General features: G+C 46.4%; 1 protein-coding gene across 1 annotated transcript in view; it reads right to left on the bottom strand.

Moving 5' to 3' along the window:
- The window catches only part of PTPN3 (protein tyrosine phosphatase non-receptor type 3), a 1,427,127-nt gene that overhangs the window by 1,291,967 nt on the left and 114,265 nt on the right, over positions 1-20,895 (bottom strand). Inside the window, 1 exon segment of the mRNA XM_040432350.1 lies at positions 13,821-13,928. Within this exon segment, the coding sequence (XP_040288284.1) occupies positions 13,821-13,928 (108 nt within the window).

Raw genomic sequence — 20,895 nt, 5'->3', positions numbered from 1 at the left:
TACCTTTATCAGAGACTTCGGTATTAGGCTGAAGGGAGGAAAGGCATAGAGAAGGGCATCTATCCATAATGGTTGGTCCTTTTGGGAGAGGGAACAGAACTGTTTGGTCTGTTTGTTGGACTTTGTCGCAAACAGATCTATTTCTGGAGTCCCCCACTTGAGACACAATTGGTGAAATATTTGTGGATTTAGGGACCACTCTCCCTCTTTCAGAGTTTGACGGCTGAGGAAGTCGGCTAAAGTATTCTCTTCTCCTCTGACATGTAGGGCTGTAAGGGAAATCAGGTTGCTCTCTGCCCAGGAGAAGATTTTTTCGCTTACGGCTGCTAGGGAGCGACTCCTGGTTCCTCCCTGTTTGTTTAAATAGGCGACCGCGGTAGTATTGTCTGAGAAGACTTTTATATTTTTTGGTGATGTAGGCGTAAAGAGAGCGACTATGACTTTGTATACCGCTGAGAGTTCTTTTAAGTTGGAGGAGGCTTGTAGTAGATCCGCTCCCCAAGTGCCTTGGACCACTTTCCCGCCTGAGTGACCCCCCCAGCCGATGCTGCTGGCGTCTGTGGTTATGATCATTTGATCTCCTTGTCTCCAGGAAACACCCGTCTGAAGGTGTTTTCTGATTCTCCACCACAGAAGAGATGTTTTTACCGATTTCGGAATCAATACTCGCTTTTCTAGGGCCGAGGAGGTGCCATCCCAGGAAGATAGGAGGAACGCCTGAAGTGGTCTTGTGTGGTGTTGGGCCCACCTTACTGACTGGATCGTGGACGTAAGGATACCTAGAATGGTCATGAGGTTCCTTATTGTTGTGGATTTTTGGCTGCAGAAAAGCGAGACTTTTTCCTGGAGCTCGATCTGTTTGATCTGTGGAAGAAAAGACATTAATCGATGGGAATCTAATGTTACCCCTAAAAAGGTTTTGCTTTGTGCTGGATTTAAGTCTGACTTTTTGAAATTTATTATCCACCCTAGGGTGGTAAAAAATTTCTGAACATCTGCTAGGTGCGACAGAAGGGTCTCTTCACAGGGAGCAACTACCAGAAAGTCGTCCAGGTACGGTATAATTTGGATGCCTCTTAGGTGAAGGGCTTTGACGACATCAGACATAACTTTTGAAAACACCCTTGGGGCTGAGGAAAGCCCAAAGGGAAGGGCTATGAACTGAAAATGACAGAGCCGGTTATTTATATAAATAGCGATTCTCAAAAACTTTTGATGGGCCACAGCAATCGGGACGTGGTAATAGGCGTCCTGAAGGTCCATGGTCGCCATGAAGCAGTCTTGGGGCAGGACATTTATGGTGGATCTCACTGACTCCATCTTGAAGCGTTTGTAAATGATAAACTTGTTTAAACCTTTTAAGTTAATTATTAGTCGATAGGTCTTGTTGGGTTTTTGGATTAAGAAGACAGGGGAGTAAAACCCTTTTCCCTGTTCTTCCGCAGGAACCTGACAGATTACTCCTTTCTGAATGAGTGATGTAATTTCTGACTCTAGGCAGGATTGTTTTTCTTGATGAGGTAGGATTTTGTTGATCATGAAATGATCTGTGGGTATTGACAGAAACTCTAACTTTAGGCCATGACTTAGGGTGTCCACTACTCAGGGAGATGCTCCTATATTTTCCCAGACGGCAGCAAAGTAGATTAGTCTGCCCCCCACTTGATGTATAGCTTCATTGTTTTGAGGATGAAGCATTCTCGGGGTTAAAGAAAAACCCTCTACCCCTACCTCTGGAGGGCTGCCACCTCTTTGAACCCTCTTTTTTCTTAGGATCTCCTTTGGGCTTTCTTTGATTCCGAAAGGAACGCCTCTGATGGAAATAGCGGTTCTCTATAGGGAAGCCCTTCTTCCTGTCCGCCGCCTGATCCAGAATATCATCCAAGGTGGACCCAAATAGTCTATCGCCTTCACACGGGATGGAGCATAGGCGATTCTTTGAGCTCGCGTCCCCTGACCAGGTGCAGAGCCAGACAGCTCTTCTTGTGGCATTCGATAAGGCCGCTGACCGGGCAGAAAGCTTTACTAAGTCTGCAGATGCATCGGCAAGAAAATTAGACGCCTTCTTTAGGGCTGGTAGGGAAGCTAGGATTTCTTCCCGCGGGGGTACCCGCCGCCAGATGATCCTCTAGCTGGTTCAGCCATACTGAGAGTGTTCTTGCAGTACAGGTGGAAGCTATACTTGGTCGCAGCATAGCTGTGTTAGTCTCCCATGATTTCTTTAGGAGGCTCTCACACTTTTTGTCCATGGGGTCTCTGAGGAGGCCAGTATCCTCAAAGGGTAACATAGAAACATAGAAACATAGAATGTGTCGGCAGATAAGAACCATTTGGCCCATCTAGTCTGCCCAATATACTGAATACTATGGATAGCCCCCGGCCCTATCTTATATGAAGGATGGCCTTATGCCTATCCCATGCATGCTTAAACCCCTTCACTGTATTTGCATCTACCACTTCTGCAGGAAGGCTATTCCATGCATCCACTACTCTCTCAGTAAAGTAATACTTCCTTATATTACTTTTAAACCTTTGCCCCTCTAATTTAAAACTGTGTCCTCTTGTGGTAGTTTTTCTTCTTTTAAATATGCTCTCTTCCTTTACCGAGTTGATTCCCTTATGTATTTAAAAGTTTCTATCATATCCCCTCTGTCTCTTCTTTCTTCCAAGCTATACATATTAAGGTCCTTTAACCTTTCCTGGTAAGTTTTATCCTGCAATCCATGTACTAGTTTAGTAGCTCTTCTCTGAACTCTCTCTAGAGTATCTATATCCTTCTGGAGATATGGCCTCCAGTACTGCGCACAATACTCCAAGTGAGGTCTCACCAGTGTTCTGTACAGCGGCATAAGCACTTCACTCTTTCTACTGCTTATACCTCTCCCTATACATCCAAGCATTCTGCTGACATTTCGTGCTGCTCTATTACATTGTCTTCCCACCTTTAAGTCTTCTGAAATAATTACTCCTAAATCCCTTTCCTCAGATACTGAGGTCAGGACTGTGTCAAATATTCTATATTCTGCCCTTGGGTTTTTACGCCGCAGGTGCATTATCTTGCACTTATCCACATTAAATTTCAGTTGCCAGAGTTCTGACCATTCTTCTAGTTTTCCTAAATCCTTTTCCATTTGGCGTTTCCCTCCAGGAACATCAACCCTGTTACCTATCTTTGTGTCATCAGCAAAAAGACAAACCTTACCAGCGAGGCCTTTTGCAATATCACTTATGAAGATATTAAACAAAATCGGTCCCAGTACAGATCCCTGTGGAACCCCACTGGTAACATGACCTTGTTTTGAATGTTCTCCATTGACTACCACCCTCTGTTGTCTGTCACTCAGCCACTGCCTAATCCACTCAACAATATGGGAGTCCATGCTCAATGACTGCAGTTTATTGATAAGTCTTCTATAAGCGAGGTTCTTTTAGAGATCCGGGCTACTGGTGCATCTACCTTTGGGGTTTTTTTCCCACAGGTTAGAATCAGCATCATCAAAGGGGTATTTGCGTTTAAAGGCACCCGATATAGCCACCCTTTTTTCTGGATCTTTCCATTCCCTAGCAATGAGGGACTTGACATTATGTGAATGGGGAAGGTTCTTTTCTTCCTTTCCCCTAACCCCTGGTACATCCGTCTTGTACAGAGTGAGCCTCCTTCACCTCCTCGATGTTCATAGTTGCTCGGATGATTTTTAAGAATCCATCTGTCTCTTCCGGCAGAAAGAGGGGTTTACCTGAGTCGTCTTCAGAGGAGGAGATTACCTCAGAAAAGACTTCCCCTTCATCCCATTCAAACCCGGCGTCAGAGGCTAGGGATCTTTGAGAGGTGGATGTCTTGGGGATGACGGCATTCTAAGGTCTACTGCCGCATTCACTTCTTCCTTAATTATTGACCTCATGGACTCGAGCAAGGGAAGGGGATTCCTCTGAGACAATTTTTTCTGTGCACTTGGGGCACCAGAGGTTTTTTTGACTTGGAGGAGAGTGCTTTGCGACAAATGCCACATTTCTTCCGTGCCAAATCTCCACCAGGCGGCTTCAGGGTCGCGGTCTCTCTGGCCTAAGATCAATTACACAAAGAATGGGGCATACTTAGAGACCAGTGGCTTTTAGAAATTATTTAAGAGGCCAGACCCTTCACCGGTGGTGGAAGCAGGCAAGCACCAAGTGTTGTACATACTCTCTTTAGTTAAGAACAGAAACACACGCTATTAAGCATATCTCTCCTCTGGGAGGAGGCTTACCGGGCTGAGGGCAGAGGCTGAAGGATCCACGGGTTTTCTGGCGGTGTCCATATCTCCAGGGCTTTGCATCATCCTCGTAGCACGAGGACGCTGTGTTTGAGGAAATCTTTTTAAAATCCGCGCCGCTGGAGCTCCGCCTTCTCGCGAGATTCTCTTGCCCAAGGAGAATCTCACCCGCTGACGTCACACGCCGGACGTCGGATCCCGCGATAGTTCTGGCAAACTACCGCACACGCGCCCGGGGACGCCTGCAAACCAGGACTTACTCCAAGGAACAGGAAGGGAGGCAATGCGTCCCCGTGGGCCCGTTCCCTGCTCCAGCCCTCCCACATGAAGTGGGGAGAACCCCAGGATCGAGGTGAGGCTGGGTGGAAGAAAAGTTACTCCTGCTACAGGAGCGGCTTCCACGTCTTCCGTCGGACAGGAAACAACGACTGACTAGGTAAAGGGGAGGAGGTTCTTAAATCTTCTGCTTCTACGTCGTTGTTTCCTGTCCGAGGCGGGGACACTCCTCCAATAAGTGCCGTTGTGGAGGCGTTAGGGAAAAAATCCGTCCCCTTCCTAGTCATGTCGGTAAGGGGTTTAACGATCACTGAATAATTTTTAATGAACTTTCTATAGAAATTAGCGAAACCCAAAAACCGTTGTAGGGCTTTAAGGTTCTCAGGAAGATCCCAATCTAAAATTGCCTGGACCTTCCCAGGATCCATGCGGAAACCTGAAGCAGATAATAGATATCCCAGGAACTGTAATTCCTGAACAGCGAAGACACATTTTTCAATTTTCGCATATAATTTATTCGTCCGTAGGACCTGCAGTACTTGCCTGACATGCACCTCATGTGTTTTCAGATCAGCCGAATAAATTAAGATATCATCTAGGTATATGACTACAAACCTGCCGATGAGATGACTAAAAATATCATTAACGAAATGTTGGAAGACAGCAGGGCATTGGTCAGACCGAAAGGCTAACTAGATTTTCATAATGCCCCTCAGGGTGTTAAAAGCTGTCTTCCACTCATCCCCTTCCCTGATACGAATCAGATTGTAGGCCCCCCTAAGATCAAGTTTGGAGAACCACTTAGCACCCGCAATCTGATTAAAAAGGTCAGGAATGAGGGGAAGAGGGTATGGGTCACGGATGGTTATCTGGTTTAACTCACGGAAATCTAAGCAAGGACGCAGGCCCCCATCTTTCTTTTTAACAAAGAAAAACCCTGCAGCCACGGGTGAAGAAGAGGGTCTGATGTGTCCCTTAGCCAGACTCTCGGAGATATAATCTTTCATGGCTTGTCTCTCGGGACCCGAAAGATTATACAACCTGGACTTGGGTAATTTTGCCCCGGGAATCAGGTTAACCGGGCAATCATAAGGACGATGAGTTGGTAGTTTCTGACAACCCTTTTCAGAAAAAACGTCCTCAAAGTCCGAAATAAATGTAGGTAGGGAAGCTATGGAGGCGATTAAGCAATTGTTATTTAAGCAATTCTCTCTGCAATGCTCACTCCACTCCAATATCTCCCTGGCCTGCCAATCCACCACTGGATTGTGCGCTACCAACCAGGAAGACCCAATACCACCGGAGAGGGAAGGCCCTCCAGAACGTAACATGAAAGACACTCATTATGGTGGTCCCCTACCCGAAGGTGTAAATTACGAACAATGTGGGTGAGGTTTCTCTGAGACAGAGGAGCAGAATCTATAGCGAATACGGGAATAGGTCTCTGCAGCGTACAGAGAGACAAACCCATAGTGCGGGCAAAATGGCCATCAATCAAGTTTACCCCTGCTCCACTGTCTAGAAAAACAGAAATAGACTCCGTCTTAACACCAAAAACAATGACCGCTGGTAACACAAATTGAGATGTTCGTATGGAGGAAACGTATACCCCCCGGCTGACATCCTCCGCACAGCCCGGGGTTAGTAGTTTTCCGACGGTCTTTTGTTTTTGAGAAAGGAGGGACAGACATTAATGAAATGACCCCTCCCCCCACAGAAAAAACAAGCCCCCCCCCCCTACGGCGAACCTCGGGAGGACGGACCTGACGAGAAGTTCCGTCTAGCTGCATAGGCTCATCTAAGTCAGTACAGGCTGACTGTTGCTTGAGAGAGGTAACCAATTGCTCCGGAATTTTCGATCTCTCCCTAAGACGTCTATCTATTCTGATAGAGAGGGACATAACAGCATCAAGGGAAAGGGGGGTCTCATACAGCGCCAGTGCATCCTTAACCCTTTCAGATAACCCAGAGCAGAACTGACTCCTGAAAGCCGGGTCGTTCCACTGAGTATCCGTAGCCCACCTACGGAACTCTGAGCAATATTCCTCTGCTGACCGATCTCCCTGTAGGAGTCTCCGTAACTTCGACTCAGCCAGGGCGACTCGGTCAGGGTCATCATATATGAGACCCAAAGCCCCAAAAAATCCCTCCACTGACCGAAGAGCCTGAGAACCAGGGGGTAACGAGAACGCCCAGGATTGCGGATCCCCCTGAAGCAGGGAAATGACAATCCCTACCCGCTGTTCTTCATGACCTGAGGAGTAAGGGCGCAACTTAAAATATAATTTGCAGGCCTCACGGAACGTCGCAAATTTGTCCCTTCCCCCAGAAAATCTGTCGGGAAGAGCAACCTTGGGTTCAGTGACAACCTGGTTTACCCATAGCAACCGCTGGGGGTGCGGTCTGCTGCAGTTTGCTGCTGTTGTTGGAGAACAGACGCCTTCAATCCTGCCACCTCCAAAGACAGGCTTTGAAGCTGTTCTGCCAAGGCATCAATAGGATCCATATTGGATTCTAAGTAGAGAGAGAAAAAAAAAAAAACAACAAACAAAAAATTAAATGTTATTTATTTTTTTTTCTCAAAAAGTAAGGGCCAGTTATAATATCACGGTCGGCGTGGCTATCACATACGTGACACAGAGGGAGGGAACGAGGAAGGCCCTGCCCAAGTGAGAGGGAAGATGGTGACCCCTGGACTCACCTGGCGGCTGGCACCTGGCTGCCCTGACGTCCCTAGACGGGTTCCTCACCCGTACGCCGATCACGTGCCTAAAGCCTGGCTTTCCCTGAGCTTGAGCCCTAGGTAGTGAACAGGCGATGGGAACACTAGTCCGCACCACTAACTCTAAGGGAAAACACCAAGGGGAGGACAGACAACACAGACTCAACATATATCCCAGGTGGGCGACAACAGGAGACAACAATAAGCCCAACAGGGATCCGGAGGGTAGCACTCAGGAACGACAACCAGATTAACCACTCCAGTGGGTCAGTATAGATGGTCCAGGCAGGAAGCTCTATAACTGGCAACTAGAGAAGTGTGAGGGGAGAATATAAGGAGGTAGGGAGTGGCAGACAAGAAACAGCTGAGGAGGAGAAGCTACGGATCCCTGAGAGAGACAAAAAGGATAGCAAGGCAACACAGAAAACAATCACTAAGAAACACTGTGATCTTTAGATCTAGAGCGCGCAGCCACCCGCTGCGACTTCCTGACCCCGGGTATAACGGAGTCAGACGTGGCTCTTGATACCCTCGTGACAGCTGATTCCTGTTCGTCTGCTAGCAGCTATTCGTGAGGTTCCAGTTTTGGGAGTGCTACTTTGTATCCAGTTCGGGAGGTTGGTGTTCTGCAGTAGCTGTGCCTGTCTCTCAGAAAGGGGCACATCACCTAAATGGATTTAACCCTTTGTCTGCTGAAACGGTCCGTTACAGGTGGTGACCTAGACAAATTATTGAAACAAAAGGAATCTAGGTGGATTTTTAGATTGGATACTGTCACACCAGCGGGTTTAAATGAATCCATAGATTTTGCGTGCTTTATTTAAGACGTCCTATTTATTTTTTTCAGGATCATCATATCCTATATATTATAATGATTATCAATTTGGGGGCAGTTTCCTCTATAATGGACCCCGACTGTATATTTATCAATCACCCTTATATAATTTAATTAATTCATATATTGGGCACTCATATATCAATGAATCAATTTGGCATATCTGAACAGATATGTATCTAACAACCTTAATGGTTATCTTTCATAATGTTCTACATATGTGGCCAAAGATTGAACATAGTGGAACATGCACAAACATCACCTACTAATAAATCTAATTTTCTTTTTCCTGGCTCCGCTTCCCCTGTATGCTTGTTAGGATACGCTATGTAATCGCGTCTACGTAGCGATCATGTGACCGGCCGGGATCGAGAATCACCTGACCGGCACAGTCATCACGTGGGAACGTCTGATGTCAGACGCCATCTGTCTCTTCTCTATCAGCGGATCACGTGGTCACGTTTCCGGCGTCTGATGTCAGGTATTCAGACCATGTGGGTTTCCCACGTGACCCGCTACCCGGAAGTAGCAATATCTTAAAAGGCAGTAAAGCCGATAAGATCGCGCTGCCTGCCCGCCGGACGTAATGAGACTCTGGGCCTCGTGATGCCGCCATCGATACTGGCATCCTTACTTTGTGACACCACCACTGGCCCTTCTAGCTAGCCATGGACGGGCACGCAAGTATCGCCCCATAACTATCTTTTATTAGTCAATATCGATAATGGCTGCTACATGTGCTTGATGTGGATGGGCATTGACTATTGAAAGTAACTACTAATCTAGTCAGGCCATAGATGTCAGTTGTATCTGTACCTTACATCTGGCTTACATTATTGGCTTTATTTGTGGTTTGGTGTAAACCAACTGGGGCAGAGTCCTACTGTGTTTTTGATTGTTGGTGATATACCTAAATATATGAACTGGTATATCCAAAGCGGGGCCGGTACCTACTGCACAAGACATATGAATGGTTCTGGGTCATCTTGGATCATTTCTATATTCACCTTATATCTCTCGGTGCAATAATTTTGTTGATCTTATCAATTGATTGATCAGTATCTTGTGCTATTGGCCTATTTTTATCATATATATTCTCCAACCATCATAAAAGAGAGAAATAGACAAATAAAATAAAATAAATGTATATGTTTATAGAAATATTTGTATTACTCAGGTGATTATCTTTGGTGACAGGTATTCTTTTGTCAAATATGTCCCCTGATGAGCCTGACACCAACCAGGCGAAACGCGTAGGGACGGTATTGGACATTTGACTTTTCTTTCTATTTTTCACATTATAATAGTACGGTGTTGTCTGTCATTCAACTTTGGGTATTCATTCACACATAATTATTATTTTTTTTTTTTTTTCTTGTTGTGTAGATTAGCCCAGGCATTCCTGTAGGGTCCCCCCCCTTATAGGTATCCATTCCTCGATAGGGGTTAACCAGGGACACCAGGAGGTACGAGAAACGGGATCGCCCCTATTGGGGCGGCTATTCCGTATCTAGCAGGGCTCTAACAGTAGGGTTAGAACCTAGGGATATCTTCCCAGTAGGCCCCATTAATACCTACTAACCAAACTGCATATATCTTGCAATAGGAACATCTATCTGACCCTAGATTTGATTTTCATTTCTATATTCTTTTGCGTATTTCCTATCATTTATAATTTATAAGGGTGTTTTGACTTTTTTATACATAAATATTAAAAGTTATATTTTAGAATGATGGTATTGCTGTGACTCCCTGTGTCTTTGACCACATTCTACTATACTATTCCTTGAACAGGATTATGTTCAACCTGTGATTAACACATTAGATATACATCAGATGTAAACGGCCAACCCCTTTTTGAGCCCTTAATCCCCTGATTAGTCTAGGGCTATCAACATTGTAGACGAAACGTGTAGGAATTTATTCTGCTTCTAGGGGTCCTTTACTTACTAGTATCCCAAGGCAGGGACCTCCAGGGCCTCTTATCTTTTAGGGAGAGGTTCAGGACAGGGCCACCCTTGTCAGGGCGATGACTCCGTATTAGGAGATCATTAGGGAATTATAGACCTGACAGGACCATCCAGGGACAGAGTTTTGTACTAGGACCCTGCCCTTTGTTTAAAATGTGACCACTAGAACTTCAGACAGTATCCAGATGACTTCCATTTACCGGTAAAACCGTTCCTTATATGTTGTGGAATTTATACCCAATTGGGAGGATTTCAAATATGACGTGTGGTTTGTGCTGCTAATACTAGGCACCCACGGCAATATTGTCCGGTTTTTGTTTGTGTTTTTTTTGTTGCACGATTGGTGGTGTGCACACATTTAGCACTTTATATGTTGTTTGTACTCTCTTAACTAGGATGAAATAAACGCTAAGTGTTAATAGATAACTACCTCAAGTTTTCCAATTTTGAATCAGTTGTGGTAGTTTTTCTTCCTTGAGGGAAATTCTTGTTGCTGTCCTAAATGCTGCAGCCAGGCTCATCTATCCATCCAACTGCTACACTGATGCTATTAGTCTGTGCCAGTCACTTTACTGGTTGCCCATCCACCACAGAATACAGTTCAAACTTCTCACTCTCACCCACAAAGCTCTCCACAGTGCTGCACCTCCATACATCTCCTCCCTCATTTCCGTCTACAACCCTACCCGTGCTCTCCGTTCTATTAGCGAACTAAGATTAATATCCTCCAAAAATTCGTACCTCTCACTCCCATCTTCAAGAATTTTATCTAGCTGCACCTACTCCCTGGAATACTCTGCCCTGGAATATTAGGTCAATTCACAACTTCTCCCTTAAAAGTGCCATAAAAAACACATCTGTTCAGGCAGGCTTATCAAGTTATCTAAAATGACTTTTCCCTGACTAAACCTCTCCCCCACCAACTCCTTTGGCCTGAACTAGATCCTCTAACAGTCCCAAACCCGAAGCAGATCGGCCGGCACCACTCTTTTCACTACTATAATGGCTTGAATACTACTTATCACAATCTACTACCTTATGTGTCACACCCAATTAATCATAGATTGCAAGCTCTTGCGAGCAGGGCCCCGACTCCTAGAGTTTCAGTTGTATATTAGCCAGTTCCTTTTGTTTGTACATAACCCTATGAATTTGTAAAGTGCTGCGAAATATGGTGGCGCTATATAAATTAATATTATTATTATTAATATATAAATAAATTACAGCAGACTGAAGCCAATCCCAATCCATGCATTTAATGCCATTGAGTCAATTTAGATTGTGCCGTGAAGACTTGGGAAAATGTGCATACACAAAGCTTTTTAGCATACTTTTTAATATTTTCCCCACAAGTTACATATTAGGCTACTTTCACACTTGCGTTCGGTGCGGATCCGTCTGGTATCTGCACAGACGGATACGCACCTATAATGCATAACGATGGTATCCGTTCAGAACGGATCCGTCGGCATTACAGCTTTTTCAGATCTGAGTTTCACATCGTGAAAACTCAGATCCGACAGTATATTCTAACACAGAGGCTTCTCATGGTGATGGGGACGCTTCAAGTTAGAATATACTAAGAACTGTGTACATAACTGCCCCCTGCTGCCTGGCAGCACCCGATCTCGTACAGGGGGCTGTGATCCGCACAATTAACCCCTCAGTGCTGCACCTGAGGGGTTAATTGTGCGTATCATAGCCCCCTGTAAGAGATCAGGTGCTGCCAGGCAGCAGGGGCCAGACCCCCCTCCCTCCCCAGTTTTAAATTCATTGGTGGCCAGTGCGGACCCCCCTCCCTCCCTCTCAGTATTAAATTCATTGGTGGCTAGTGCGGCCCCCTCCCTCCTCCCCAGTATTAAATTTATTGGTTGGCCAGTGCGACTTCACCCTCTCCCCCCCCACCCCTAATTAAAATCACCCCCCCAGCATTGGTGGCAGCGGAGAGTTCCGATCGGAGTCCCAGTTTAATCCTGGGGCTCCGATCGGTTTACCATGGCAGCCAGACGCTACTGCAGTCCTGGCTGCCGTGGTTACTTAGCAATTTTAGAAGCATTATACTTACCTGCGCTGTCTGTGGCTGGCCGATCGCTCCTCTTACTAGTAAGTGAAAGGTCTGTGCGGCGCATTGCTATAGCACAGACTAGGGATCGACCGATATTGATTTTTAGGGCCGATACCGGATAATTTGTGAACTTTCAGGCCGATAGCCGATAATTTATACCAATATTCTGGGGAATTTTCATTTTGAGAAAAAAAAAAAATTTCATACACAAATCTGCGTGAAAATTAATATGTTTATTGTTAATGTGTATTTTTTTTGTTTATTGTTAATGTGTATTTTTTTTTTTTAAATCTTTTTCATTTATACTTAATATTTTTGTGGGTTTTTTTTTTACTAACTTTTAACCCCCTTAGGGACTAGAACCCTTGTCCTATTCCCCCTGATAGATCTCTATCAGGGTGAATAGGAGCTCACACTGTCCCTGCTGCTCTGTGCACACAGCAGCATGGAGCTTACCATGGCAGCCAGGGCTTCAGTAGCGTCCTGGCTGCCATGGTAACCGATCGGAGCCCCAGCATTACACTGCTGGGGCTCCGATCGGAGGAGCAGGGGAGAGGGGACCCTGTGGCCACTGCCACCAATGAGTAATACTGGGGGGGGGGGGGGGCTTGGGTGGGGGGGGGCGCACTGCGCCACCAATGTTTTTACTATTAGGATGGGGGTGGGGGGAGGCGCACTGCGCCACCAATGTTTTTACTATTGGGATGGGGGTGGGGGGCGCACTGCGCCACCAATGATTAATACTGGGGGGCTTGGGGGGGGGGGCGCACTGCGCCACCAATGAAGAGCGGTGGCCACCAATGAAGAGCGACCTCTATGAGCGGTGGCTGCGATCCGCGGCACCTGAGGAGTTAACTACCGCAGATCACAGCTACCGCTCATAGAGGTCGGGAGCCGGCTATGTGATTCTGCAGCCAGCTCCCGCCTCCTGTATATGAATGATTGAGAGACTTATCTTCATTGGTGGAGCGGTGGCCACAGCCCCTCCCCTCCTCTTGTCCTCTCTCCTCTCATTGGCGGCAGCGGCAGCAGCAGCACAGGGGGAGGAAGACACTGCTTCCTTCTCCCTTGTGCTGCTGAGGGAACACAGAGAGCGCTGAGAGCAGCGCGTTCTGTGTTCCCAATATGTTATCGGTAATCGGCAAAATAGATGCCGATACCGATAACGTTCAAATCCTCAATATCGGCCGATAATATCGCCAAACCGATAATCGGTCGATCCCTAGCACAGACCTGTCACTTACCAGTAGGAGGAGCGCCCGGCCGGCCACAGACAGCGCAGGTAAGTATAATGCTTCTAAAATTGCTAAGTAACCATGGCCATGGTAACCGATCGGAGCATTCATTCAGAATGCATTGGGGATGAACGGATCAGTTCGAGTCCGCTTGTGAGAGCCCTCAAACGAATCTCACAAGCGGAACCCCAAACGCAAGTGTGAAAGTAGACTTAGACTGAAATTTCAAGAAAAACAGCCTAGAAGTGTTTACAATTAAAGCTTTTTTGTGAAGTTAACATAAAATACAATACATTAAAAAAAATATTCAAAATGATCAATTATAAAATTGACACCAAACACCCTATTCCTGATGTACCAGTTTTGCTTCAAGGTTTTTGCGTTTCTATTTGTTTTTCCTGAAAAGCTCATAAAACTTCTGCTGGTTCAAATGTCACTTAGAAAAAGTATTAATGCTGACTCACATGTGAATCTAGTGATTCTTCCTGATGTTGTAGGCCAAAATATTCTCTTTCTTTTACACTCAGGTGACTGAAGACCATATCAAGCAGTGTCTGCCCAGTGTCTTGTTTCTAGGAATAAAAAAGCTTTGTTATTTCCCGGGAAAAAAAAACACAAATTGAAACAGGTCTTTATATTGGTATCTGCAGCACTCATGTGTGAAAACCTTTTATTTCTACTTAGAGCACATTAACAATTCTCATTTATGAACAAGGCTTTTAATTGGTCAACAGTAGCACACAACTGGATACTAAAACTCAATTTCATACCGTGCTGTGGATGCATACAAATAGATTGGCCAGGCAGAATGGCACATTTTAAAGAGGACATTTCATGCGATTTTATTAAGGGAGATATATACCTGTACATGTGGGGTACCCCCCACTGATGCTGCCACCCTGCTTGATTTTTTAAAATGCCTCCTATGCACAGCGGGGCATCGGAGGCATATTTTAAAAAATCAAGCAGGGTGGCAGCATCAACAGGGGGGTTTCCCGCAAGTACAGGTATATATCTTCCTTAATAAAATCGCATGAAAGGTCCTCTTTAATAGGAATGCATTTTTTGGTGCAATTAAATGAGTTGTCCGGGTTCAGAGCTGAACCAAGACATTCCTCCATTTTCATCCAGGGAGCCCCCCTGACTTGAGCATCAGAGCAGTTCATACTCCGATGCTGTCCTTTCCCCTGCGCTAAATCGTGCAGAGATAAAAGGCATTTTTTGGAGATCCGGTGACGTACCGGGCTCTCCATGGGGCTGCCAGAAAGCCCGGTGACGTCACCGGCTCTAATGGGCGGGCTTTCGCGCTGCCCTAGCCCTTCCGCCTGGCAGTGTGTTATGATAAACAAAAGAGTCCATTCCCAGCGTGATTTAGCGCAGGGCAAGGGGAGCGCATCGGAGATTGCTAGCCTCAGGGGGGCTAGCTGGGTGAAAATATAGGGTATGTCCGGGTTCAGCTCTGGGTATGTCCGGCTCAACCCCTTTAAGAGATTACAAAGTTAAACATACTCTGGCCCTATTATACCTTATAAATGAAATTTTAAAACTACTCTGGTTACTGAAATATGAACCATGTATAGCCGCATACATTTTTCTGTCCTTGATGAAATAACATTCTCACAAAACGAAAATAGCAACACAATTTTAATTTATTTTGTGCTTTCGTATAATAATTAGAGATAGCATTTTCAAACATTATTTGGGACTAATCCCGTTAAAAATCTTCTATTTCCGTGCCTGAAAAAAAATTGTGTAGAACACTGTGCATTGCAAAAAACATACATAGGTGGTAGTGAAACAGTTACTTTGCGTCAGTATGACAGCATCACTCTTATGCCTCTATCACACGGCGCCATGTTTTTTGGCCCGGATACGATGCGGGTGTGTCGCGTGGAAAATGCTCAATTTTTCCGCGCGAGTGTTTGGTACTTCACAGAAGTTCGGGGTTTGGGGTTAGATGCTGTGTAGATTGTATTATTTTCCCTTATAACATGGTTATAAGGGAAAATAATAGCATTCTTAATATAGAATGCTAAGTTAAATTAGCGATGGAGGGGTTAAAAAAATAAATAAATAATTTAACTCACCTTATCCACTTCTCTTCTGTCTTCTTCTTTGAGCAATAGGACCTTTGATGACGTCACTGCGCTCATCACATGGTACATCACATGATCCATCACCATGGTAATGGATCATGTGACGGACCATGTGATGAGCATAGTGACGTCACCACAGGTCCTTTTCCTGTGCACAGCAAAGATGAAGACAGAAGAGAAGCCGTGCTGCGTGAACAAGTGGATTAAGGGGAGTTAAATTTTTTTTAGTTTTTTTAACCCCTCCATCGCTAATCCATGTTATAAGGGAAAATAATAAAGATCGGGTCCCAATCCCGATCGTCTCCTAGCAACCGTGCGTGAAAATCGCACCGCATCCGCACTTGCTTGTGGATGCTTGCGATTTTCACGCAGCCCCATTCACTTCTATGGGGCCTGCGTTGCGTAAAAAACGCACAATATAGAACATGCTGCGATTTTCATGCAACGCACAAGTGATGCGTGAAAATCACCACTCATATGCACAGCCCCATAGAAATTAATGGGTCCGGATTCAGTGTGGGTGCAATGCGTTCACCTCACGCATTGCACCCGTGCGGAAATCTCGCCCGTGTGAAAGGTTTACAGTTTACATCACTGTTTATTTTTCCCTTTGTCGGATCTGTCATAAGAACAACATCCAAAGAACGGATCCTGTCTTTTGAGCATCTGCCTCCACATGGTCAGCATTTGGTCACTAATTCGTCAGTATTGCTTAGGCCAAAAAAAAACTAGAGTGGATCCAACACAAAGATGACACGTGAATGCATGTCTTCTTTGTATTGTATCCACTCTTGGCTACCTATCATAAGCATATCCTGATGCAAAATAGGGACTGTGTAATACAGGCCTTAGGGCTCTTTCACACCTGCGTTCTTTTCTTCCGGCATAGAGTTCCGTCGTCGGGGCTCTATGCCGGAAGAATCCTGATCAGTTTTATCCTAATGCATTCTGAATGGAGAGAAATCCGTTCAGGATGCATCAGGATGTCTTCAGTTCCGGAACGGAACGTTTTTTGGCCGGAGAAAATACTGCAGCATGCTGCGCTTTTTGCTCCGGCCAAAAATCCTGAACACTTGCCGCAAGGCCGGATCCGGAATTAATGCCCATTGAAAGGCATTGATCCGGATCCGGCCTTAAGCTAAACGTCGTTTCGGCGCATTGCCGGACCCAACATTTAGCTTTTTCAGAGTGGTTTACCATGGCTGCCGGACGCTAAAGTCCTGGCAGCCATGGTAAAGTGTAGTGGGGAGCGGGGGAGCAGCATACTTACCGTCCGTGCGGCTCCCCGGGCGCTCCAGAGTGACGTCAGGGCGCCCCAAGCGCATGGATCACGTGATCACATGGATCACGTCATCCATGCACATGGGGCGCTCTGACGTCATTCTGGAGCGCCCCGGGAGCCGCACGGACTGTGAGTATACCGCTCCCCCGCTCCCCGCTCCTACTATGGCAACCAGGACTTTAATAGCGTCCTGGGTGCCATAGTAACACTGAAAGCATTTTGAAGACGGCTCCGTCTTCAAATGCTTTCAGTACACTTGCGTTTTTCCGGATCCGGCGGGCACCTCCGGCAACGGAAGTGCACGCCGGATCCCAACAACGCAAGTGTGAAAGAGGCCTTACAGATGCTCCAAAGATGGGATGCATTGTGTTTTTTATTTTTCCGTCCTCCTGACAGATAAGAAGTGTAAAATAATTGTTGATGTCAACAAGGTCAAACAGGGACACTAGTGTCCCAGTCACAGAGTGGGAAGGGTGGCAACCACGTGAGGAGTCAACACAATGGCCCAGTCATAGAGTGGTGAGGTGGCAAGTGCATGAGGAGTCAACACAGTAGCCCAGTTACAGTATAGGGAGGGTGGCAACCGCATGAAGCAAAAACATAGTGGTCCAGTTACAGAGTGGCGAGGTAGCAACCGCATGAAGAGTCAGCATAGTGGTCAGTCACAGAGTGGTGAGAGTGGCAAATGCATGAAGAGTCAAAAAACTGGCTCAGTTACAGAGTGGTGAGGGTGGCAATCTCATTAGGAGTCAAAAAAGTGGCCCAGTGGGGGGGCGGAGCTAGCGCCGAAACAGCATGGACGCTTGAGGCTGCAGCTCCGTGACTGTTATCACCACAGAAGCCTTTTTACTATATGCTGGCGATCCGAACATGGTTAAAATCGGAGGCCCCAGAATCGGAGATCACACTGCACAAGATAGACATGGACCGGGGACATGGATAAATTTATCAAAAAAGCGGCGGCTTTGCATGTGTCTAGAGACACCAAGATGGCGCCGACCCCGGCTCGCGCCCCGCGCTCCAAACAACCTAAGATGTCAGATCATGCAGCCGGAGGAGAGGAGGACGCTGATGAGCTCCCCATATAGCGTACCTTCTTGAAAGAGATTCTATCTTCCTCTTTAACTTCGACACTAGAGCCACTAAGCTCTGACCTCGCTGCAATCAAGCAGAAGATTACTCAAGTGGGTAGCCGTGTTGAGACACTTGAGAACAAGCAGGAGGCTATCATACTACATCAAACGGAGGTATCCCAGCGCTTCCAGGCTATCCAGCTTAAGATGACCAAGAAAATAGAGGTAGATGCAACAACTTGCGATTTAGGGGGGTCCCTGAGACTAGTGGCGTCGCTAGGGGGGGGCGAGGGGGGGCAATGCCCCCCCCCCCATGTTGTTCTTTGCCCCCCCCGCTGATTCCCCCAGGTGAATACTAATGAGCGCTTCCATTATGGAAGCGCTCATTAGAACCGAGGGACCAGGAAGTGGTGAACGCTCTGTACTTACCACTTCCTGGTCCTCGGCTGTCGGCTGTGCAGGGCTGCGCACAGCGTGAGGGTGCTCTGTGACCTCACGCTGTGCGCGCCAGTTCAGAGCACAGTCGACTGAGGAGAGGCAGGCGGCGTCCAGGAGCAGGAGAGGTAAGTGTTTTTTTTATTTTATAAAAAAATGTGGCTGCTGGGGGCATAAGGGGGCTAATGATGAGAGGCATATGGGGGCTAATGATGAGAGGCAGCATATGGGGGCTAATGATGAGAGGCAGCATATGGGGGCTAATGATGAGAGGCAGCATATGGGGGCTAATGATGAGAGGCAGCATATGGGGGCTAATGATGAGAGGCAGCATATGGGGGCTAATGATGAGAGGCAGCATATGGGGGCTAATGATTAGAGGCATATGGGGGCTAATGATGAGGCATATGGGGGCTAATGATGAGAGGCAGCATATGGGGGCTAATGATGAGAGGCATATGGGGGCTAATGATGAGAGGCATATGGGGGCTAATTATGAGAGGCATATGGGGGCTAATGATGAGAGGCATATGGGGGCTAATGATGAGAGGCCGCATATGGGGGCTAATGATTAGAGGCATATGGGGGCTAATGATGAGAGGCATATGGGGGCTAATGATGAGAGGCATATGGGGGCTAATGATGAGAGGCATATGGGGGCTAATGATGAGAGGCATATGGGGGCTAATGATGAGAGGCAGCATATGGGGGCTAATGATGAGAGGCATATGGGGGCTAATGATGAGAGGCATATGGGGCTAATGATGAGAGGCATATGGGGGCTAATGATGAGAGGCATATGGGGGCTAATGATGAGAGGCATATGGGGGCTAATGATGAGAGGCATATGGGGGCTAATGATGAGAGGCATATGGGGGCTAATGATGAGAGGCAGCATATGGGGGCTAATGATGAGAGGCATATGGGGGCTAATGATTAGAGGCATATGGGGGCTAATGATGAGAGGCATATGGGGGCTAATGATGAGAGGCATATGGGGGGCTAATGATGAGAGGCATATGGGGGCTAATGATGAGGCATATGGGGGCTAATGATGAGGCATATGGGGGCTAATGATGAGGCATATGGGGGCTAATGATGAGGCATATGGGGGCTAATGATGAGAGGCATATGGGGGCTAATGATGAGGCATATGGGGGCTAATGATGAGGCATATGGGGGCTAATGATGAGGCATATAGGGGCTAATGATGAGGCATATGGGGGCTAATGATGAGAGGCAGCATATGGGGGCTAATGATGAGAGGCAGCATATGGGGGCTAATGAGAGGCATAATAAGTGTCATCCACAGATGCCCCCATAACAGTGTGTCTTCCCAGATCCACCATAACAGTACGCCTGCGCACTGACGAGAGACAGAAAGAAGGGGAAAGAATCCGCGGAAGCAAGCAGAGGACGGCACAGCAGACGACTGACTAGCTTCTTTTGTAAGTAAATAGTTTTATTATAAATGTATCCCTGCATACCGCAATTCTCTCGTATTTTGTAATCTTATTTATATATACTTATTTTGTTTTTGCCCCCCCCATTTTTGACTGTGGTATCTTTGTGCCCCCCCTATATATTGTTCCTAGAGTCGCCACTGCCTGAGACTGTTGATACAGGAGACATTCCCAGCACAGTGGTGCAGATATGCATGTCCCTTCTCGGGCCAGAAACAGCCCATGAAGTTATACTTGAAAGAGCACACCGAGCCCTAAGGCCCAAGCCTGCAGCTTTAGCCCCACCAAGGGACATAATATGTAAATTCCTCAGCTTTCCGGTCAAAGAAGCAGTCATTTACAAATCCCGTCAATCTGGCAAAGTATCCTGGGACGGTCACGATATTCAAATCTTCCAAGATCTAGCCCAGTCCACCCTGGACAAAAGAAGAGCCCTGAGACCGCTAACAAGCTGGCTCAGAGAACACAGGATTCCTTATAGATGGACCTTTCCTTTTGGCCTATCCTTCATGTTTGAAGGTCGCAGACTTTCTGTTTCCAACTACACTGATCTGGACTCAATCTATGATCATCTGCAGATAGAGCCCCTCAGGATCGAAAACTGGGATCCCATCCAGGATCTGGGCAATCTCCCTGAAATCCCACATCCAGGCACCTGGGAACGTCAACGTACTCCTAAGCGTCAAAAGAGTCCTAGGAATTCCAGGAGAACAGCACCAAGAAGACTTCCTATGGACAACTGATCATCTCTTACCAGCCAGCTGTCTAAGCTTTTGGTGATAACTAACATATTATTTCTTTTTCTCCCCCTCTCCATCCCCAGGCATGACCATGCCTACTCTGCAACTAGTTATACTAGTATGGTTATTTGTTGTATATGCTGTTTATTCCTTTGTTATTTTAGGATGTACTCTATTGCACTGTTTCTCTGATTTCCCACAGATGGAAGGAATTCTATGTGTTTGTACGTGTCGTACAGAGATTTTGATGTATGTGCCCTCGAGAGTAACAAACGGCAGAGCTATACCGTCTAATTTATGATCTGTTATGGCGGATTTACAAATTACCTCCTATAATGTAAAGGGCTTTAATGCCCCTTCTAAACGCTGCCAAATTTTCTCTGAATTAAAAAAAAAGGGGCTGCTCTGTAATCTTCCTCCAGGAGACACATTTCAGACTTAATCATTATC

Source organism: Bufo bufo, chromosome 5 (genome assembly GCF_905171765.1).
Source record: "Bufo bufo chromosome 5, aBufBuf1.1, whole genome shotgun sequence".
In the NCBI taxonomy this organism is placed as follows: domain Eukaryota; kingdom Metazoa; phylum Chordata; class Amphibia; order Anura; family Bufonidae; genus Bufo; species Bufo bufo.
The sequence above is the reverse complement of the archived record's forward strand: the minus strand, read 5'-3'. Positions and strand labels throughout refer to the sequence as shown.